Source organism: Rhynchophorus ferrugineus, unplaced genomic scaffold (genome assembly GCF_030347505.1).
Source record: "Rhynchophorus ferrugineus isolate W39M unplaced genomic scaffold, kcgeb_rfMv2 rfM4, whole genome shotgun sequence".
NCBI classification, from domain to species: domain Eukaryota; kingdom Metazoa; phylum Arthropoda; class Insecta; order Coleoptera; family Curculionidae; genus Rhynchophorus; species Rhynchophorus ferrugineus.
The window spans coordinates 46570530-46595808 of record NW_027472583.1 but is presented as its reverse complement, the minus strand read 5'-3'; the positions used below and the strand labels follow the sequence as shown (position 1 = coordinate 46595808).

At 32.7% G+C, this 25279-nt stretch overlaps 1 protein-coding gene across 1 annotated transcript in view; it reads right to left on the bottom strand.

The window, feature by feature from the left end:
• LOC143196536 (limbic system-associated membrane protein) overlaps window positions 1-16102 on the bottom strand; it is a 357229-nt gene extending 341127 nt beyond the window's left edge. The window contains exon 1 of the mRNA XM_076404280.1: window positions 15900-16102. Coding sequence (XP_076260395.1) covers window positions 15900-15966 — 67 coding nt within the window. The 5' untranslated portion in view covers window positions 15967-16102. The remainder of the gene's footprint in view (window positions 1-15899) is intronic.
• Window positions 16103-25279: the final 9177 nt, after the last annotated feature.

The following is a 25279-nucleotide window of genomic DNA, read 5'->3' as shown; positions in this document are numbered from 1 at the left end:
ATAAGTAAAAGGTACCACAGATATATTTAGCCGAGAGTGAAATCTCTCAAAAGACACTGTATTAAAACGATATTCAAACGGTAACACAAATAGAAGACAAGCGTAATATTGCGTAATATTCCCAACTTCAAAAACCGAACTGGAGCCAGGGTTATCCCTTGCCATTACCTCAAAAACATTTATATAGGGTAACTAACAGGATAATAAATATATAAAGGGAAGAATATGTTGCTAAAATCAAAATTAATTGTAAAGGAAGCACTAGAGACCAAAAACAAGAGTTGATAAAGTCGTGGAAAGCAGCACTAGTGGAAAGTAGAGTTAACCAACTTCACATTTAAGGTGCTCATACTAAGTCAAGTACGACATTAGCGATCAAATAAAACAACGCATGATCTCGCTGGAATATATGAACATTTGTCAGCCCCAAAAGAGTCTGAATATGGAAGATGATCTTCTTTTGAAATCTTGTCAGAAAACTAGATTTCTAAAAATTTAACGCCGAGAAAAAGTAAATTTGGTACCAATATTTAGATTAGGTTTTAATAGAATCTCATTTTCCATCTTCTTTTTGAATTAGGTTAAACTAAAGCAACTTCTCCCTCATTCGGACTATCAATTACTAAAATCGTATATCACTGGCAGACATTTTATTGTAAATCAAGGCGATGAATATACCGAATTATATCCCATATATTCAGGAGTTCCGCAAGGTAGTGTACTGGGTCCAGTACTGTATATTCTGTATACGGCTGATCTGCCCACCACAAAAATAACTACTGTGGCAACATATGCAGACAATACAGCAATGTTAGCATCCCATGAAGATCTAGTCATAGCATCAATAAACCTACAAACCCACCTGGAGCAAACACAATTATGATTGAAGACATGGCGCATTAAAGCCAATGAAACAAAATCCACGCATATAACCATTTACGCGCATACCGCGTAGAACGCATTTACCCTGCGTAGAAGAATATATCCACCAGTGAATATCAATCATCGTCAACTACCCCAAGCAGAGCATGTTAAATATCTTGATGCATTTAGATCGACGCCTATCCTGGAAGAAGCACATACTCTCTAAACGGAAACAACTGGGGCTAAAATTATATCAAATGTATTGGCTCATCGGGCGCAAATCCAAGTTATCATTAGATAACAAGGTATTGCTGTATGAGTCTATACTCAAGCCCATTTGGACATATGGAATCCAACTATGGGGTACCGCTAGCAAATTTAATATATCCATCATTCAACGGTTTCAAAATAAGGTGTTGCGTGCCATTGTTGATGCTCCGTACTACATTTCAAATAATGTGATACAACGCGATATTCCTTAGAACCTATAACGAGTGTAATTCATCGTAATTGTGTGAAGTACTTCGAAAGAGTGTCAGTGCATCACAATGTACTCGCTAATCAGCTAAATATACGACGTGATAGTGAAGTGCGTAGACTAAAACGTTTAACACCACCTGATCTGATTACTGGACATATGTAGACTTTAGAATAAGCTTTAGAATAAGACTAATTAATTAAGATAATATTTTGCACAGAAGATTGCTTAATGAAGTGATTTTCTACATGCCATGCATATATAATATAGACATAAGAAATACTTATTGCCAATAGGGCAGATTGTGGACTCACGAAAAGTAATAAAAAAATTATTATTATAAAAAAATTATTTGAATTCTTTCTTCAGTTCTTTCAGCTCTTTTATTGGCCTATTAAATTTTCTCTTATTCTCTTCAGTCCTTTGCTGTTGCCAATTCCGTCGTAACTTTCTTTTTTTCTGCTATCTTTTTCTGTACTGTACGTGATATATGCGTATTTTTTTTTGGAAATGTTTGATTGTTAGAAGTCGCGGAATATGCTGCCTCCTGTATATTTTTTGTAATGTTTACTGCTGCCATTTCTCTGTCAATTTCAGTTTGTAGCGGAAAGTTTAGAGAGATGTTTAGGTCTAAGTTTTCTCTAAATGGGGACCAGTTAGTTCTATTATTGCACAGAGAAGGGGGTTTATATTTGATGGCAATTTTTTAAAAAAGTGTTACTATTATTGGTGAATGATCAGAAGACAGGTCAAAACATGATTCTGCGTGACACTTTTTAGTATCAATATTTTTTGTAATACAGATATCTATAGTATCTGTCTTTTTAATTCTGTCTGAAGGCCAATATGTTGGTTCACCAGTAGAGATATGATGTAAATTATCTGTCTTTATTGCTTTTAGCAGTTCTCTAGCTTTTGAGGTTATTATTCTTGAACCCCACATTAAATGTTTTGCATTGTAATCTCCTCCGGCTATAATTCTATTACCTAGTGTACTGAAGAAATCTTGAAAGTGTTCTGCCTTATTGTTATGTTTGGTTGGGCAATAAATTGCAGACATTGTTAATAGTATATGGACTTCCTCTATGGTTATACTGGTTGCTTGCGGGTAGTCTTTGCGGAGTTTTTCTTTTTCGAAATTCTTTATATCATCTCGAATGATGTTTATATTTGGGAATTTTCAAATAATGTTTGTCCGTAAAATGTGTTTCAGAAACCAACATAATATCAATATTTTGTTCAGTTACGAACATTTTTAGATCCCTGGCGTGTTGTTGGAGCATTGGCATTCCAGACGACGTTTTTGTAGCTTGTTGTTTTCGGGAATTAGGCAAGTTTGCTGATGACGGTTGTGAGTAGACCAAGCATTGTACTCATTTCATCCATTAGTTTGGCCATCATGCTTTCTAATCTAGAGATGTTGCTGCTAGTTTCAGTAGGTTGTGATGTAGTTTTTCGCTTTTGTTTTGAACCATCAATCTAGGTTGGAGATGATCTCGCGTTCCCAAAATATACGTTAAATAAAAGATAAAATCAAAAAAACTTTTGTCCGTATTACCAAATGAGAATTTGTAAACCATTTTAAACAATAAACTATGCCATAACTCTAAATTATACTCTTATACTTCTAGATAGCTATAACTTTGTTAAAACTATATAATATATGCATGAATGTACATAATTTTTTAATGTAGATAGACAATTACACCTTTAATATTTGACAGTTTTAGTTCTATTAAAGATCATTCTATTAATAACAAAAATACTGAAAGAAGTTTAATAATTTGGATTCATATTTCAAATATATATCTAACTTTACACAATAGTATATAACATATATCGGAGTCGGCTGGCTGGAAATAGAAAAATGGTCTTGTTTGTCTACTTCCTTTAAGTGATTTGGCTGGAGATTCATCAATAAATAATATAAATTTCGATATTAAACTTAAGAGGTATACTTTTTGTTTAGATTGAGTAACTGAAGGAGATAATTTAATTTCAACTGAAATACCACTCTGCACTTGATTTTAAAACACGATTAGTATAAATGTGCTTTAATAAATTTTAATCCATATTTATGAGTTTAGACATAATAGGTTGCTGAGCAAATTTTGTGATCGATAACGTTATAATGTTATTGAATCGATAGTTTTACGAGTCGATTAACTAAGACATAATATTTTGAGAAAGGTCTTAGATTTCAAGCACTCTTCTCTGTACAAACAACGAAAACGCCATAGATTCCATGCTTGTGAAAATTCGAATCTGATTTAAAATTGAATGAGTGAATTACTACGACTCCAAAGCAAGTTAGAGTCACAGAGAAATAGAGATTTAACTTTATAAGAAACTTAGGGCATATTATTCGCGACGTCCAACATGTAGATGTTAACTTATTACTTGTTTTAATCGCTTTGCTATGACGGAATCTGATTGGTCCACTTCGTTACTATAGTGTGTTTATTGTTTATATGTTTCGGGTGCTATTTGCCATGTGCCTAACCTAAAGAACAGTGTTGTGGCGACCGCCACGACCCTTTAGGCCACCACGCATTGTTAATGCGTGGGCAACAAGTTCAAAGGTTGGCAACGGCGGTGAATTGTTACCATGCAGCTCCAGGCTATAAAAGACCATCCCGACGACGTCTCGCCCTCTATTCTTTTCTTCACTCCCTTGTAACAGTACCTCTTCCACAGCGCTACCTTCACCTTAACCTAATATCCTGTTTAATTCAACCAGTGTTTTTAGTTCTCGTGCAAATTCCTTCCAAAAATAGTAGTGAGTGTTCGGACAAACAATCGCATCGACAGCCACACATTTCGACCGACCGACCAACAGGTAAACCAGCTCAATATCAGCCACTCGATAGGTGCTTGACACGTGCATGGAAGGATAGCACGAGAAATGAAACTCATCAACATCACATGGTCGACAACATCCCACGAGACTAGCCTGATGGACAAAAACCACAGAAGCTCATCATGTATAACATCAACACATGAACATCCTTGCATCACGAAACGGGACACATAAGGCACTACACTTATAGGTACTCTCAAACAAATCGAAACGCCCCAAGATGAAAGACGTCCTACTACAACCTCGATGGCAGCTGATCCCGTAAAACTACTTGCTCAGGTTGGGATCCTCATCTCATCAGCAGTCCCTGGGCGTTCATTTGCGGAATGCACGATGCACTCCGGAACCTGCACCATATAGACTTACATGCCACGGCAGTTCCACTAGGAGGTGAGTCATGTGGCGACCGCCACGACCCTTTAGGCCACCACGCATTTAGCTACAACACGTTCAAAGGTTGGCAACGCCATTGGATTGGTACCATGCAGTTCCAGGCTATAAAAAACCATCACGAAGTTCTATGAATTAAAAATTTAATAACTATTTTGAGGGGGTTCATTAAATAAAAAAAGTGCAATTATCCGGATAAATACATTGGCTTAATGCTACTTAACCAAGATAGTTTGGATTTTTTTTGATTTATTATGGCCATGGATTCAAGAATATACATATTCCCGCTAGTATGTTTGAAAACTCATCGAAAGCGCTCATCATAAGTTAGTTGTTTCATCTCATTCGCCTTTAGGCAATTTTGAAGAGGATTAATTCCATACTAACAGGGGATGTATTACCAGGAGTTAAGAAATTACAACTTGACTTTATATCTTCAATTGCAGATGTTCCTATATGAACAAACGAGGCAAGGCAATATCTCATGCCCCAGAAAATTGTTCTATTATACTGTCAGTAGGTTTTTGAGCTATCTCTTTTATTTTACCTCGCGATATTGCCACGTCAATAATACAACATATTTTTGTTAATGGTTAGAGTTCAGTGTTCAAAATCAATGTAAAGAAGTGTTTGGCAATTTGTTGGGATGCAAAAGTAATTTAGTTCGCAATTTATTATCTCGTAAATAAAGAAAATTGATGGGACCACATGGATACAGAAACTGGAATGAAAATACCTGAAAAATAGGTATATTAATACACAACAGAAAAAAAAAGTCGGCAATCAGTCCATGTTTACATCACTTGTAACTGCTAAATATTATTTTGAACATAAGATAATTCTTTTATTTTCGGGTAACTCCCAAAATATCAAATTATTACGTGAAAATCTATTTTCACTGAGAGAATAAGTAATATCAGCGGGAGAAACGTATTTCGACAGTCTTCAGGATTCTCAGTTCAGGGATCGAATCCATAAATTTAAAGATCACTGAAACACGTGTACTGAGGTTCAAAGATATTATTCTGAATAATAAAATGTGTTTGTAATGTCTTTCATATAAAAAGCTATTTTATAGTTTCAACATAACGACAAAAATATTGAACAACCTAGTATTATGTATCCAAAAAGGATATTATTTTACTTTTCTTGAATATAAACTTTTCTTGAATCTTACCAGTATATTTTGTCTTTTAAGTCTATTAAAATTAAATATGCATGGATCTATATTTAGCTAACCTATTTCCAGATGTATAAAAAATTAACTAATAGATCATATTTGACGTAATATTATATATCCCGTAAAAGAACCACAAACAGAATAGTGATAATAAACTCTTATTATGAAAGACAATTTTCTGAATATTTTCTAACATGGCTTTTATATTTGTTAATATTTTAATGTGTCCTTTTTGCCAACTAGGATTTATTTGAACTGGACTTAGGGCTTAACATGGTTTCCGAACTGAATGGTCAATGTCCAGGTAAGATACCGTCACAAAAGGCATCCGGTCTTACCCAGCTTGGTTACCAGAGTGATGAGGATACATTTTCCTTGCTGTACTTTATATTTTTACCTAGAGACATTTATATTTACGTCAGATAAAGTACATTCGTTTAATAGAAGGATACAAACCCATCTAAATCATAACAGTAGAGGACCGTCCAATAAAACGTAAATATATAGAATCGGAATGTTCTGACAACACGTCTCTTACTAGAGAGTCGGAGGTGTAAATAGCTATAATAATTGACAGATATCTGTTCTTTCGATTTGACATTTTTAGGACTTCAATACGTTAGGTTTGATCTATTTTTGCTGTGCAAAATATTAAGATAAATAGTTGTTGTTATTTTAAAATTACTCAAAGCAAAAATCATTTGATTAAAAGCAAACAAAGAACAAAAGGGTGTTCAGTTCTAGCGCGGAAATGGGTTTTAAAAGTAAAAAATGAAGTTCCTTCATCATCATAACATTTTCAGACAGGAATGTTTGTTCTCTGCAATTCAGATTTTTATTTTTCATTGTTTAACTAAGATTCAATTCCTAATAGTAATTTAAATAGTAAGCCTTTCATTAAAGTCTACATCGATAATTGAATTCAAATATGTACAAGGTGCATCTGCATGAATTTTTTTGCTTTAATCTATGAAAAATATGGCTCCAGAGTCATCATTGATATCAGCAGTTGTTCAGACTATATTAGAAACTTCAGAAAGAATTAGAAGTAACTAGAAATATAATATTTTTTTCAAAGGAGGTATATTGAGAGATTTGTAAACTGAAAATTATCTCATGCGTTTCTACGCAGATTGTTTTGAAACAGAAGAAACTGTGCGTCTAACTTCATGCATCTATCTGCATCCTACATAAGACACAAGAACTATGTGCCTACGTAAAATGTTGCAATTCTCAATGTTACTTTGCAGTTGTTATGTTCTTATGTTATCTAAATATTATTTAACTGAACCAAGTAATTATTTTAATCAAGTGGTGTGTGAATATGGAATAGAATTTAAGGAATGAAAATGGTTGGTACTTAAGATGGAAATAAATTTTATTGTATTATTTTATAATATTTAGAGCAATATTAATGTACAATTCGAAAACAAGATGTCAGTTGTCAGAGTTGATGGTGCTTTTTCAAAATTGTTTTTAAAAACGTTATCTAGTATTTAAATAAAATATTTTATTATAATAAATTTTTAATTCCTCTTTATAATTAATGTTCCCGCGTGGTGCGCTGGCTACTTACACACGGAAAACTAGGTTACATTTTTATACTTGCGATCGCATTTTAAGGCTCCTTATTTCATGGACCATCCTATCGCCTTAACGGTGTAGGATAATCTCTAATTTGGTAACTATCGGTAACCGAAGATGCCTGTACAAAACACCAAAAGATAAAAAAAGAAAACATGAGAAAGCTCTGTGCAAAGTGGAAAGCGCTAGCTCACTTTTGACCAAAAACAACGACGAGTTGATGATTCGGAGCAGTGTCTGAAAATGATCAAGCATAATAAACCCGAGTTTTTGCATCGATATGTGACAATGGATAAATCATGGCTCCATCATTTTACTCCGAAGTGCAATCGACAGTCATCCGAGTGGACTGCACACGATGAATCCGCTCCAAAGCATGGGAAAACGCAACAGTGGATTGGCAAGATTATGAGGTCTGTATTGCGCATGGAAACATTTTCATTGAGAACCTTGAAAAAGGAAAGACCATCAACAGCGACAATTACATAGCGTTATTGGACCGTTTGAAGGACGAAATCGCCAATGAACGGCCTGCATTTGAAGAAAAAAAAGTGTGCTTCACCAAGACAATGTATCGTGTCACAAGTCAGTGAAAATGATGACAAAAATCCATGAGTTGGACTTCGAATTGCTTCCTCATCCGCCGTATTCACCAGATCTAAGCCCCCAGCGACTATTTCCTGTTCTCAGACCTCAAAGGTATGTTCGTTGGGAAGAAATGTTCGTCGAATGAGGCCTATTCTGATGCAAAGGACAAAGTATACTTCAAAAATTGTGTCAAAAATTTGGAGGGTCACTATAATCAGTGTATCACTCTTGAAGGGAATTATGTTGAATAAAAAAACTAATTTTGCCAAAAAATTATGCGGTTTTACTATGGAAGGTCGGGGACTTATAAACTAACCTATTATGAAGGCGCCTTTCTACATAAATATATTGCAACTTCAGCACGTTGCAAGTACATTATTAGGTATGGTATCTTTACAATCTATTTATGAAGGTAAAACAAATGGTTGAAATGTACAATAAACATCTTAATGAATTAGTTGCTGTTAAAATTGTTACTTTAGCTAACGAGGGTCCCAGGCAAAAACGTATTTCTGGGAGAATAAATGCTGGGTATACATCAATCAACGCTCTCTCCTGTAATAAAACGATGCGAGGAGATAGGGGGAGTATAAATGACGACTTCGACAAGGACGAAAACGTTTTGATCATCACCGTTATTTACGACCTTAATTAAAAATATAATTATTTTATTTATATTGCAAAATTAGGATAGCTAATTTTTTTCGATAAAATGAAAACTTCTAACTTATTATTTAAAACGAATATTAATTTGTTTTTAAGTTTCAGACATGGATTCATATATACAAGTAATAAGTTAATTTTTGAATTATTGAGAGCAATTCTTCTAAAAAATGTGTGTTTCAGGTTGAGATGTTAAGAGGGTCGTGTTCATAATTGGTGTTTGGTTTATTTCGGAATAAGAATGGATCAGCGGCAACGTCTGTACTATCTACTCAACGGAACGCCACTTTTGATTAATTCTGCTTTCGTTCGATCGTTAAATAAAATTTTAAAGTAAATTGAAAGTGTATGCTGTTATCCCTATCAATTTCAAAACTAGTGTAATTGGTAGGACTTCTGGGATATCTTAAGGATATTACTCTTTGAATAGTTATTAAAATGTATTTAATTATTCAGAATTAGTTAATTTATCAAGAAAATAAACAACTTATCAAGAAATGTGGATTGATTGGTTGAGAGGACAGACAGGACAATATTTCCGCAGTTATTCAAAGCATTCTTCAACATAGTTTACTGGAATTCGGGTAAACACTTCGGAGGTCAAGCCGTAAGGTACCCAAGATGTTGCTCAAAACTCCGCTAAATATAAATGTCGAAATTAGGAAACATTTATCTTTAAAGAAATGAGTCCGTGAGTCACTGGCAGAAGCCTAGCCGTTTGGCGTTAAAAGCACAAAAGTCGGATTGAAGTTGCTCAGGGTTTCTCTTCCTTTCAACTAATTAAATTAAATTCGACACCGAACAACATTCAACACAATTTTGGGTGTAATTAAGTTGAGGAAAAATCTATTAACCTAATCTATTTGAATTAGAATAGAAGCGTGCAGTACAAATTACTGAACCCGAAACTTAATAAACTCTATGCAGGCTTTAGCACCGAAATTTGCGGATAATAAAGGCAAAATTTTAAAAGAAGGTATAATAGATACAAATAATGTTACTACAACTAAAAACTTCTATAGAAAATAGCTTATATTGACGAAATTTTTTTTGTTAAAACGTTGTATGGGGTTTTGGGATTTATTGAATTGATGTGACTACTCAACGAAAACAAATATTTTCAAAGGTAAATTATCCTGTAATGTATGGTTTTATTAGTTTTTGCATAGAGTCGGTGTAATTTGGCAGCTTCGTAAATTTCGACGCCCATGTCAAAACTCAATATTCATTAATATATATCTCCCGTATGCGAACAGCTCTAAAGAGTATAAATTCGTATAAAATAACTTGTTTTTGATCACCCTGAAGGCGACAGTAAAGATTAACATTACAGTATAGATTTACATAGACTTCATCTAGAAAAATATGCCACCAATTTCGAAAGAAACTTTCTCGTGCTTTAATTTTCTCATCAAATTGTAAAAATGCTACCACCTAATATCCGTAAAGTGTTACTAATCTTGCCAAACTTTGGTTGATGAGTTTCTAATGTCTTTTTAAACATTTTGTGCTGATTTTAAGTAACTAGAGTAGTCAGCATCATCGATGTTTATAAGATCGCGCAAAATTAAGTATAACACTTAAGCTAATATAGGTAGAATGGCTATATTGGAAACAAAAACGTTTGTTTGTCTTTGGCAGTATTTTAAACAACAAAACGCTTTCGAAATTTACAAAAATTATTTCAGTAAAACTAATATAGCTATTTAAATAATAACAATATAACACATACTCCTTTAGGGGCAATAATGGATTCTTTGTTTTGTAACTACAATCGACACAAATTGCATTGTGCGTAACTTTGTTTATAAACTTAGTTTTTAATAATGAAAGTTTACTGAAGTTTTCTTTTATCTAATTATTATATTGTTACTAGTCGTTTCTGTCTAACCTACAATTTGTCTTTATGATAACTTAAATCTAGGTATATAACTAGGAGGACCCATCGGCCCTATCTCAGTCTCTGGTGAAATAATGTTTATATATGTCACTACTATATTTTTTATTACATGACCTTCCCTACACAACACTACACAAGATCAGATGGTTTGATGCTTTTGAGTCTGTGTCCTGTTCTGGTGGTATCCAAAAGCTGCAATATTTCAATATTCTCATGAGAATGGAGTCTTTCCTCATGCCCCTTCCAATTCTCTTGATTTCTTGACTGACTGTGGGTATCTGAAGGTCTCGATGTAGGTAATCAGTCCTATATTATTAGGGTGCGCCCACAATACCTCTCAGGACTTTATTCTGAAAAATGTGTATTTTATTTATATTAGTCTTTGCGGAACATTCACATAATTGAACTCCGTGTGCCCGTATAGGTTTCAGTCTTTGGTTACATAATAGCAATTTATTATGTACTGATAATTGCGATTTTCCTCCAATTAGCCAGTATATGTTCCTATAATTCAATTCCAGTTCTTTTATTTTCTCATTTATATGTTCCTTCCAGCGAAGTTTTGCATCTATATTCATTCCGAGATATTTAGCGTTATTGCTATATGGAATGATAGTATTATTTAATATTATTGATGCTTGTATGGTCTGCTTATAGGTGAACTACATATGTACAGATTTACTTTCGTTAATCCTTATTTTCCAAGCTTGCGTCCAATTGTTTATATTGTCACTTGCCTGTTGTAATTTTCGTGGGGCTTCTTCACTATTGTCTCTGACAGCTATAATCGCAGTATCATCAGCAAATGTAGCCATCGTGATATTCTCCATTTGTGATATATCACAACTGTAGGGTAGATAAAGTATTGGTCCCAGTACACTTCCTTGGTACAGTTGATTTAGCTTCTTTTATTGTAGAGTAAGCTTCTTCCTGTTTGACTCCAAACATTCTGGTTGTAATTTACGATTTTGATAGTTCGTTGTATTGTGTCGGTAGAATTTTCTGTAATTTATGAACAAGGCCTTCATACTAAACCTTATCGAAAGCTTGTGCTACTTGTATGTAGAATAACATCTGTTATTCTGTCGACCTGGTCAATTGTTGAGCGTTTGTTAATAAACCCAAGCTGGTGTGTTGGTATTAGTTTATTTCTTTCGATGATCGATTTTATTCTTTTCAACAGGAGTTTTTCAAAAACCTTATATATTACTGGCAGCAGTGATATAGGTCTATAGGCTTTTATTTCGTTTGGGTTTACTGAAGTAAATACAAAGCCTAACAAATTTTGTTACTATTTAGTTATGAAAGTATTTACAGAACTAGGGAATGTGTCATTGACTGGCTCTCTAAAAGTCCGATTTCAATTCCACCGCACACCTACACGACTTTCTGAAACACCGCATTGAAGCTTCAAATCTATTTTCGAATTAATTCCCGTAGTTTCAAATCCCTGATCAGGAAAATTCGAATCGAATTCCACAAGAGATCGCCATATATTCATTGTAAAGCATGCATAGAGGATCTAAATTCTAATCCGAGCTAGAGAAATTCGCACCTAATACCGTTATAGCTTCGTGATAGTTCAACAATGATGTAATTAGTTGACATAATTATTTAAATAAGAAAAATATTTGTTTTGTTTCATCAACCACGTACTTTTTTCGCTATTTTAAAACTATAACCATTATTGATCCACATTACTAGAAGAAACAAAAATTAAACTTATAGAAAACATATATTATGTTGTCTTTTAGATTATTTAATATACAAGTAATTTTTCTGAAACTATAAAAAGAGTTTTATGATTAAATCAAGTTTAAGTAAAGGAAGACACTGTAATTTGCGGGAATAATGCTTACCGCATTATCTAAAAGTGGAATAAATTACATTATAGTGCGAATTAAAATATTTAAAAACATTTTCATTATTTCATCATTATAGATGATGCTAAGGAGTGGTATTATTCCTCGGCTTCGAAACGATTTCGTATGCCGAAAAGAAATTATGTTCTACGAAATGCCGCTGAATTGGTGAAACCAAAATGTCTGTGACGGTATTCTTTTGGACTATTCCGATGTGAAAATGAGTGAGAAAGGACCCGGTTCTCAGAGGAAAATGAGGCTTTCCATGGACATAGTCTACCTGCTATCGTCGTTAAGATAAGTAGAAGTTATTTCAACACACAGATTATTTACCAGATTTAGCTCCTTTAGGTCTCTATTAGATATCTAAAATATTATTTCATTGAACACAATTTTGATAAAATAAAGAAATAATAATAATAATATTAACAAAAAGTTTACAGATTTTCAGAAATACTGTTATATTATATTCATATGGTGGAAAACCGCTAAAATAAGCGTAAACATTATTTTTGAGAATGTAGATAACTCTTTTAATTCCACAACCTATTGATTATTGCAAATATATTAATATTATATTTTGCCTAATTCAGTTTAGTTTTTAGTAATTTGATAACACAAAATGTTATTTGTTTTATTCTAGATAAAATATAATTTTCACAATGAAGAAATTATAGATAATGTTTATTATTTTATTAAGTAATTTAGTTAATTTCTGTTAATTTTATTAATTAGTGTCTGCAATTAATTATATTGCATATATATATATATATATATATATATATATATATATATATATATATATATATATATATATATATATATATATATATATATATATATATATACGCGTATGGAGTTTCGTAAATAAATGCGTTTCGGCAAAATTTACAGTGCCGTTGTTAAAATTTATTTAAAGAAATTTGATGATTTCAAAACCGCTGAACACATACACGACTTCCTTAAAAATCCGTATTTGGATTTGAAGTCTATTTCCTAATTAATTAACTCAAATTCTACAAGAGATCGCAATATATCCAGTGTAAAGCATGCCCATGGATCTAAATTCTAATCAGAGCAAGAGAAGGTCAGACCTAATACCGTTATATCTTAATGCTAGTTAAAGAATAATGCAATTATTTCAAACAAATGTTAAAACAAGAAAAATACTAAAATTAAACTTATAAAGAACATATACTATTTTGTTGTTTAGTGTATTTATTAAATAACTAATTTTCCTGAAACTATAATTAGAATTTTATGATTAAATTACATTTAAGTCTAAAGGAACTGTTATATGCGGGAATGAAAAACGTTAGATTACGAATTAAAACCTTGAGAAATATTTTGTTTATTATATATAAGACCATCATAAGCCTGAATCAAAAGAAGAAACTAAGTAGTACCTGGAATCTTCGGCTCCGATGCAAGTTCATATTCTGAGAAGAAATTATGTTTTACGGAGACCGCCGAACTGGCAAAACAAAAATTTAGTAACCGTAATATTTAGGATCATTCGAGTGTGAAAATTAGTGAAGACCGACCCGGTTTTCAGCGGAAAATTCAGCTTCCCATGGAGATAGTCGATCTGCTGACATAACTCAGAGAGACGTCGTTAAAATACGGAATTGTTTCAAGATACCAATTATTTATCAGATTTAGTTCCTTCAGACATTTAAAATACTATTTCATAGGATACGATTTAGAGACAATATAGAAATAATAAATATAAACCAATTATTTTATTATCTGTTTCAGTTCCGCAAATCATTGGACACATTAATATGAATTTACTAGAAATTAGTGTTCACTTTAGAATTATACTCGTATTTTACTTATTGCGGTTTAGTTTCAAACTGTTAAATAATTTTATAGCGCAACGTATTGTTTGTTCTGAACATGAATCTATATAACATATAATCTACACCATGAACCTTTATTATCAAGTTATTCAGTTATTTTCTGTAATTTCCGGTAATGAGATATAATATCAACATTTAAACTACTGAACACCTACATAACTTTCTCAAAATACCATATTTGAACGTCAAATATATTTACCTAATTAATTTCGATAGTTACAAATCCCCGTTCAAGAAAAACTCAATCGAATTCTATAAGAAATTGCCATATATCCACTGCAAAGCATGCCCAGCGGATGTAAATTCTAATCAGAGCTAGACTAGAAGGTCACACCTAATACTCGGATATCCCCATAATAACAAAATTATTTGAAATAAATATTTAAATAAGAAAAATACTTTGTTTTGTTTTATGAATCACCTATGTTTTCCACTATTTTAAAAACAAACATTATTAGTCTACATTACAAGCTGAAACTTATAAATGAAAGTATATTTTGCTTTTTAGCGTATTTAATATATAAGTAATTTTCCTGAAAAAGGCACCAGAAGTTTATGATAAAATCAAATTTAATATTGTAAAGGCACCCGAATCTACGGGATAAAAGTTACCACATTAGCTAGCGATGGAATAAAATTGAAAAGATTTTGTTAATTATGTCATCATAATAAGTAAGACGCGAGGTAACAGTGGTATGAATCTTCTGTTCCATAGCGAGTTCATATTCCAAGAAAAATTTATGTTTCTTGAAGTGCCGCCGAACTTGTAAAACAATAAATTCAGTAACTGGAATCTTTTGAAACATTTGAACCAGAGAACTAAAAAAAACGCTTTCTGAGAAAAATTAAGCTTTAAATGAAAATAGTCTATTTGCTTACTTAGCTCAGGAAACCGTCATTAAGATACGTGAGAATTGTTTTGGCATAGAGCTTATCCGACAGATTTAACTTCTTGAGAATAGTGGTTCTTCACACATCTAAAATATGTTACAAAACTCGATTTTGATGAAATAAAAAGTCGGCCTTCAGAAAAACTACTACAATAAATCCTTAAGTTGTAAAAAAATTAAATTTTCGTTTTCTTTCAGGAAATTATAAACTAATTTTTCTCATTTACAACTCGTTTTAACTTATAATATACTTTCGCTCTAAACTGTTTACTGATATTATATCACAAAATATCATTTGTTCTATTCATAATAATAAAATCTATATGATGAAGAAATAATAAAAAATGTTTTCGTTAAGTTATTAAGTTGTTTTCTGTTAAATATCTTAATTGTAATGTCAATATCTTAGATGTTTATATATAGTAATAAGGGACACAAAATCCATTACATTACACATGTATACGCGTGTATCAGTTATAGTACACTTTCGTAAATATATATGTTTCCTAAAGAGTTTATAGTGCCGCAACTAAAACTTATTTAAAGAAAATAGGCGATTTCATTTCCCAACGCAATAGATTCGAAAACAACTAAATATCTAACCGATTGAATTTGTTGAAAAGCGAGGAGGGATATAGGATCGGATACGTAAAGGAATTTGCAATAACTTAATTTCTTGGGGGAACTTTCTCTAAGGTTATCGTGTCGTGTACCACTCCAGGCACGTCGTCCTCATCGTAGTTGAAGTTTCGAGACGTACGTATCGACGCGCACTCACCTTGAAACCAGAAGAAAAAGAAGAAGACGACGAAGGCCTCGACCAGGATCCTCATGGTCCGGCTCATCAACGTCGGTTCACATTCAACAATCAACGTCCGAGTAGGTACCGAGATCGCGATCGCACACAAATTCGAACTCTAACGTGACGGCGTACGATCGTGGCTTTTTACATGTCGACGCACACAACATCACCGTGACAGAAGACGGTCGGACTTGAAGTTACGGCGTCGACCTCGACGCCGGGATGCTAGTGGCGTCGAGACGCCCGGATCCGGCAATCCTCCGGGCGCCTGCGTCTTGTGCAGATTTAATTATCTCATATAAACAGGCTATCAATAAAGAGATGTTGAGGCTGTTTCATGGTCCGCGTTTCAAAATTAAAATATCGTACATTTTTATCTCTCCGTCTTCCTGCGACCGTTCCGCAGATATCCTACGTTGGCTTAGCACAGCCGTGTAGTTTAAAAGTTAAATTCATCAACCTTGTATATCTGTATTAGTAGTTTAAAATAATTTCCGCTTATATTTTATCTTGAAAATAAATCATTAATTACAGAAAAAATTTTATATCGGGCATCGCTCAAGCTACTGTCAATTATAAACTAGGAATTTCAGGTATATTTCTACCGATTTTGATTTAAAATTAGAAAATGAAGAACTGAAGATGTGCAAGTCCATTTATATTTCAGTATTTTCATTAAAATGGAAAGTATTTTCATTAAAATGGAAATGCTATTCAGTACAGCAGTATCTATGATTCATTTCTTAGATATTTTAAACACTTATTTCATATAAAATGTAAACAAGTGTGTCGTAATTATTAAAATATTCTTCATTGTTGTCTACGGTTTTAAAACCGTCTTTCAAGTAAAATACAATTCATAACTGCAAAAGATTCTTACAGGATTAAAAGCCTGAAATATATCGACAAACTTACTCATACCGTCAGTATTACGGAACGATATGATTTGATAATGAAGGGATAACCAAAATATCGACAATTAACAGATCGCCTGATATTTTAAATTTGGCTACCATCAGGTTAGAGCAAAGACAGGAGCTCTACTTGGGATCGGTAATATCAGAGAGACATCAAACAGCAGTCCTCCGGGTGCCTGGGTCTTGTGTAGGTTTAATTATCTCATATAACCAGATTATCAATAAAGAGATGTTGAAGCTGTTTTAAGGTCTGCGTTTCAAAATTAAAATATCGCACATTTTTAACTTTCCGTCTTCCTGCGACCGTTCCGCAGATATCATACGTCGGCTTAGCATAACCGTATAGTTTAAAAATTAAATTCATCAACCCTGTATATTTATAATAGTACATTAAATAATTTCCGGCCATATTTTATCTTGAAAATAATTCTGTAATCATAGAAAGTTGTAAATCGAGCCTCGCTCAAGCTATTGTCAATTATAGACTAGGAATTAAAATCGGAAAATGAAGAACTGAACATGTGCAAATTGTATTCCAGTATCTTTATTAGAATGGAAATGTTATTCAGTAGAGCAACATAGATTATTTGTTAGATATGTTAAACACTTATTTCATATGAAATGTAAACAATTGTGATGTAATTATTAAAATATTCTCTATTATTGTCTAAGGTTTTTGACCATATTTCAGGTGATATAGAATTGATGATTGCAAATGATGCTTGAATGATTTGAATCCATTTATTTTCCAGTGTCTTCATTACAATAGAAGTGTTATTCAGTAAAGCAATATTAATCATTCATTTGATAGATATTTTAAACATATATTTTATACAAAACATACAAGTGTAATTACTAAAATATTCTCCATTGTTGTCTGAGGGTTTTGATCATATTTCAAGTGAAATACAATTGATGCTGCAAAAGATACTTGCAGGATTTGAATATATATGTATTTACCTATACACAATAAATTGATATAACTGACATTTAAGTGGTCAATATAAGAAATGAGCCATATATTCTGAAAGAAAATGACGAAATATTAACTATTCCAAATAATATAGCAAACATTTTTAAATGACCACAAAACTTCTAGTTGTATTTTTTGTACTTGATTAAACCTTAATTAGTTTCATGTCTTTATATGTTTCTTTTAAAATCACTGGATATGTAATAGGTATGGAAGGATGTCGGATGTTATTATGGAGTAATACAGACATTATTTTTAATAAAGGAATAATATACTCAAAGCACGTATTCGAATTTATGTTAGAAAGATTGTGTAATCAATTAATTTTGTTAGAGAATGTAACAGTAGCATTATTGTTTCTTTTGTTTAGTAATAAATAGAGGATACTATTCAATTTTTCTGAAGGATCCCATTATTTATAAAATTAAAAAATATAAAAAAATAAGAATTTTACATTTATATTTGGCGTTACATAACAAGTTTTCTCTAACTAATTACATGGGGGTTGCTAATAATATTTTTTAACTAGTACAATAGTTTTAACTTCTATTTATAGCTTTAAAATCAATGGAAATAAAGTGTTAGAAGACAGCGTCTCCCTAAATTCTTCTTATTAGGATCGATAGGCCCGCAGCGTTACCGTTCAATCACTTTCTTTGTATTTTTAAAGTCGCTGAACACGGTTTCTCTAAAAGTAATGCACCGATTTTATTGAAATTGCATCGTCCATTAAAATAAAATCAACTAGTGATTGAGCCACGTTTTATTTTCGAGTATTAAGGTTACTAGTGTTAACAGAACCAAAATAGAAATAAATTTAAATATATCAAATATTTGGTTTTCGTTGTTCATGTTGCATTAAAACAACATATTTTTGTTTCTTATCGTCCTATTTCAAATTAGATTTTTAAAAGCTATTATACAAATTCGGGAGGAAAATTATCAGTGTTAACACTTTTAATATTAGTAGAGCTAAACATAAATCACGAATATGCTTTTTATCCGTCGTTGAGATGTTTGATGCTTTCCAATTAAAAGGGAAATATAAAATAATATGAGTACTTGACATGTACACAACATTTATTTATTCGTAGATTCGTTGATTGAATAGTTTCCAATGGATTATGGAACAACATTCTTGTATCTAATCACCCGCCAGTTGATTGAATTATGGTGGAGGTGGAGCTACTCTATACATCACACCCTCTGCTTTAACTCTATACCAATTATGTTGAATTCTGGCGGTTGAGGTGACCTAGGAAGACACTTGATTATATTCTGATGCTACTCAGATTAAGACTGAATATTTTAGGCTGTGTCTATAGACGCGCTCATCATCATCTTGGTCTTCATTATTGGGAATGTCGCGATATTCAATTCATGTAATCCGGGCAGTTATGTGAATTGAGTGCACCAGCTGAATACTGCCATATTGCTTCCCAAATCAGAACAAAGCCATTGACAGGTTTGACATTTCAGGAGGTAGGTTGTTTGGATCGTACGTTTTTATATGGGTTTATAGGAAACAATGTAAATAATTATTCATCTAATCATACCTCATTCTTCCAATGACCAGGTGTCTACGTTTTATAATTATTGCACCATTTCTATCGCAGCTTAGCCTTGGATTTCACTATAAAAGGCTTCGAAATTGTGCAACTTGCATGAATTTTGGCTTTGTGGAACTCCCACAATACTGTTCTTATCAAATCTGCATCACTCTGTATTAGTTCTGCTACAATCAATTTTAATGTTCGTCGGTCTTTGTCGGTTAAATATGGGTTTCTCCCACTATTTCTGCTCGCCAATAATGTTTTAGCAGGTCAATTGATTTGCCCCCCGCCTGACACATAGATGGCACTACTAGAATTAAATCCATATGTTTTTCAGTTAGCCTTAACCCTCAAAAGATGCGTGTATAAATTTGACAGATGTCGGATAATTAGTTTGTGAATTATAGCATTTTGAGTGAAGCAACATTTGTTATTGTGAAAAAAATGGATAAAAAGGAATTTCCCATGTTGATAAAATATGGCTTTTTGAAGGAAAAAAATGCAGTTGAAGCAAAAACTAGGCTTGATGCCGAATTTCCGGATACTCTTCCAGTAAAATCAACTATCAAGGATTGGTATGCGAAGTTTAGATATGGTGAAATGGGAAAGCTCCGTGCAAAATGGGTGCCGCGCGAGCTCACTTTTGACCAAAAACAACAACGAATTGATGATTCGGAGCAGTGTTTGAAGATGATGAAGTGTAATAAACACGAAGTTTTGCATCGATATATGACAATGGATGAAACATTGTTCCATCATTTCACTCCGAAGTCCAATCGACAGGAAACCGAGTGGACTGCATACGATGAACCCGCTCCAAAGCGTGGGAAAATGCAACATTCGGTTGGCAAGGTTATGGCGTCTGTATAATGGGATGCACCTAAAATAATTCTCATTGACTACCTTGAAAAAGGATAATCAACAGCGACTATTACATAACGTTATTGGACCCTTTGAAGGACGAAATCGCCGAAAAACGGCCGTATTTGACGAAATAGAAAGTGCTGCTTCACCAAGAGAATGCAGCGTGTCACAAATCAGTAAAAACCATAGCAAAAATCCATGATAGGGCTTCGAATTGCTCCCTCATCCACTGAATTCCCCAGATCTAGCCCCCAGTGACTATTTCCTGTTCTCAGATCTAAAAAGAATGCTCCCTGGAAAGACATTTTCGTCAAATGAGGATATGATCGCCGAAACTGATCGCCTATTTTTCAGCAACGGACAAATCGTACTACAAAAATGGTATCAAAAGTTGGAAGGTACCCTTGAAGGGAATTATGTTAACTAAAAAATAATTTTGCCAAGGAAATGTGTTTTACTATGATAGGCCGGGGACTTTTCAATTGACCTGTTATGTTAAAAGATTTAGAAAAACAGGTATGTTTATATTACTCCAGTCATTTATGCAATGTGCGTAATAAACGAGAAATTTTATTTTCTACATATGGACATAACATTATAATTAATTTAATGGATAAATCTCATTTGCATTTTGCTGAATTATTTTTCAAAATTAATATCTTTGTTAAAATAATTTTTCCGCATATAGGTTTATGTAAAGCTTTGTTTGTACTGTGAAAAATGAAAATGTTTTTACGGTGCCATGTTCTCTTTATCATTTTAATAGGTGAATGTATATTTTTGATTAAATTTTTTAAACCTTTACGTTGGAAAATATTGCAATTTTTTCTGTTTCTATAAAATAATTTACGTAAATCAAGTTTCGATAGGAATAATTGCGTCGTTATTAAGTTTGTTCTTTTTGAAATTGGTCGCAATCAACTTATTTGTTAAGAAATACAGTTTTGAGCTTACGTTTATACACAGTCCTGGTCAGTAAATTCTTCGAATTTTGAAATTCTGAAGTTGCAGAAATACCCCTTATTGTAGACTTTACTGCTCTTTTTAGTATATACTGTTAGATTTTATACTGCATCAATAATTATATGAGAATAATAATTATATTGTTGCGTTATCCTTGGTTGTGTATCTTAGATGTGCTTTAAATTAGGGTACAATAAATATAAACAGAGAATATAAAATTATATTTTTTAAATTTACAAAATATTAACATCATCATTAGCATCAATTTTGTTTATATTAGAATGTTAGGTGCCAAATTTTAGCAAATATATAGCTGATAATAGCAAATAATAGCTGAAATAGACGGCACAGAAGTAGAGAAGAAAATAATTCTTGTAGTTCAAATAAAATATTTGCAAAAGGTATGACAGAAATAATATACAATAGTACTAGGCGTAATTCTAAAGGTTTTTTTATTATTTTTTTTATTTTAATTAATATATTGTTACTAGTCGTTTCCGTCTAACCTACAATTTGTCTTTATGCTAACTTAAATCTAGGTATATAACTAGGAGGACCCATCGGCCCTAACTCAGTATCTGGTAAAACAATGTTTATACATATCACTGCTGAATTTTTTAATATATGCACCTCACTACACAACACTACACAAGATCAGATGGTTTGATTCTGTTGAGTCTGTGTCCTGTTCTGGTGGTATCCAAATGTAGCAATATTTCAATATTAGTATGAGAATGGAGTCTTTCCTCATGCCCCCTTGCAATTCTCTTGATTTCTTGACTGACTGTGGGTATCTGAAGGTCTTGATGCAGGTAATCAGTCCTATAGTATTTGGGTGCACCCACAATACCTCTCAGGACTTTGTTCTGAAAAATTTGTATTTTATTAATGTTACTCTTTGCAGAACATCCCCATAATTGGACTGCGTATGTCCATATAGGTTCTAATATTTGCTTATATAATGGCAATTTATTATGTACTGATAACTGTGATTTTCTTCCAATTAGCCGGTACTATTTACTATATTTCAATTCCAGTTCTTCTCTTTTCTTCTTTATATGTTCCTTCCAGCGAAGTTTTTGCAACGAGATTCATTCCGAGATATTTACCGTTGTTGCTATATGGAATGAGAGTGTTATTTAATGTTATTGCTTATACGGTCTGTTTAAGAAGTCTGATACAAGAATTATTTATATTGTCACTTGCCTATTGTAATTTACGTGAGGCTTTTTCACTATTGTCTTCGACAACCATAATCGCAGTATCATCAGCAAATGTAGCCATCGTGATATTTTCGATTTATGGTATATCACAAGTGGAAAGTAGATAAAGCACTATACACCTGCTTTAGCTTCTTTTATTGTAGAGTAAGCTTCTTCTTTCTTGACTCTAAACATTCTGATTGTAATGTATGGTTTTAATAGTTCGGTGTGTTGTTTTGGTAGCATTTTCTGTTGTTAATGAACTAGGCCTTTATACCAAACATTAAGAAGGCTTGTGCTACCTCTAAGAATATAGCTGAGCATACTTTTTGACTTTCGTAGGCTTTTTCAATAACATCTGTTATTCTGTGAACCTGGTCAATTGTTGAGTGTTTGTTAATAAACCCAAACTGGTATGTTGGTATTAGGTTTTTTCTCTCTATGATCGGCTTTATTCTTTTCAACAGGAGTTTTTCAAAAACCTTAGATATTACTGGCAGCAGTGATATAGGCCTATATGATTTTATTCGTTTGGTGACTTCCCAGGTTTTGGGATCATTATAATTTTCGCCATCTTTCGCCATCCAAATGTCTGGGACATATTTTAATCTAAATTCTCTATTGATCAAGTTGGTGAGTTTTATAATTCCATTTCTTGGTAGTTTTTTCAGTAATTCTCCTGTTATTAAATCATAGCCTGGTGATTTCCTGGGGTTAATGTCAGTTTTAATAACTTTGGTTAAATCGTTCGGCGTGAGTAATTCAATCATCGAATTTTCAGCTTCTATGTCCGGCAAATTATGTTCAATATTAGTTTCGTTTGGTTTGAAAGTTTTTTTCTAGATATTCAGCAAATGCTTCTGCTTTTTGATCGCGTGCCCAATTCCCACATAGGTCTCTTATAGGTGGACTGTGTAGACATGAGCGCTTTAAATATGTTGTGGCTTTAAATCAGTTTCTTTATCATCTGTTAAATTTCTCAGATAGTCATTTATGGTTTTGTTTTTAATTTCCAGTATTTCTCTTTTCACTCTTTGGGTTATATTGTTTAAACTATTTTTATTTTCAGGTGTTCTGTTTTGTTACCATTTTTTTTCATAAATTACCTTCTTCATCTACGATTTCCTTCACTTTTTGGACAATTAATTCATTTAGTTGTACTCTTAATTTCTGGAGTATTATTCCAAGCAGCTTGTTGAATATCTACTACGAATTTTTCTGCTTCAAGATTTAATTGTTCAGTTGTCTTGAGGGTTACAGTTAGTTGAATTTGTTTTTTCAATTCTTCGGCAAATCCTTCCCAGTCTGTTCTCTTGTTTGTTAACGTTGAGTTTCTTTCTTTTATTATTATATTTTCGCTCAACGTCAGAATCACTGGCGTATGATCTGAACTTAGCTCACATTTTTTTTCAACTTTGAAATAGTTGTATGTTATGTTTCTTACTATGAAGAAATCTAACAGCTTTGGGGTTTTCTCTTGATCAGTCGGCCAATAAGTTGGTTTTCCTGCTGACATGTAACTACATCTTAGTTCAGTAGTCATCTTAGTTCACTTTTATTTGTCCATTGTTTAGTACCGTGGCTTTGAATACTATATAGTTGGACCTCAGTGTTTCGTATAGCAAGTCAAAGTCGGTAAAATTACTTACGATAATTGGAGGTGGCCTGGGTATTCTAATTTCTTTATTTTGTTCATAATTTTGTTTTATTTTTATATGCTGTTGTGAAGATCCTGGAGAATTATTTCCTTTTCTTTTTTTTATTTTTAACCGTTATCCAGCCTACTCCTTTCTGCAATTCTTCTTCATCTGTTTCGTATATAGCAATTGGACTGCTTTTGTTGTAGTTGGAGGGCATTTATTTATTTTTGCATATTGGTTAATGCAATTTCAAGACTCTCCCGCGCCGAATTTTAGTTCATCCACGCATTGTAGAATGCCTGTTCGTTCTGGGTTCTAGTTGTGTTCTCTACATTCAAAACTGCAATATGTGATACGCCTAATGTCGATATTTCCATTATATCTGTTTTATTTGTGCAGTTTTTTTCTCCATATTTTTTATATATATTGTTGAAATAATACTGTTATTTTTATGTTTCAAATTATCCTACGCCGCATTGGTGGTCCAGATGTTGAGTTTTGGACCCTTAACGTTTTATGGCATTTTACATTTATTTTCTACTGTACTGACCTTTTTTCCGATAGCACTTTCTCTTTTTCACCAGTCTTTAAAATGTTATTGTCAGACTTTTTTTAACGCCGCATTTGTGACACAGATGTTGCACTTTTGTTTCGTTTCACTGACCGTTTCTCCGAACACGTCTTTACTCTGTAAAAGTTAAACGTCGACTGTGATCGAATAATATAATTAACAAAACAAAACTGACGAAGAATTGTGTCAACTTATAGAAGATCTGTTAATTGTCTAAACTCAAAGGGAAAAATATATGCTATTATTATTTACAAATTAAACATTATGGAGTGAATCAAGATCGATTTTCGCCCACTAGTAATAAAAGAATTAAAAATCTACGTTAATAACATTGAGATAATTACATCATTTTAGGTTTCCAGTGCACATTCAAATTACATTCAGGAAATTCTTTAATTCTTGCAAATTGACAGTCCCACGACATTAATTAAACGAAAAATTAATTAATCTTTTAACCGCTGCAAAGCAGCGAACAAAATTTCTCTGTGAAACAACTTCGGCATTTTACGGCCAAGACGAGACAGAAATGGACTTTCGGGCAAAAGCCATTTTTATCCCGATGTAACGGATGTCTTTTCACCGGTGACAAATATGAAAAGAAAAAGTTCCTTTCCTTTCCCGACGGTTGAATTTTCATTTTCGGTCCTCGGAAAGTAAAAAAGGAGGATGAAAA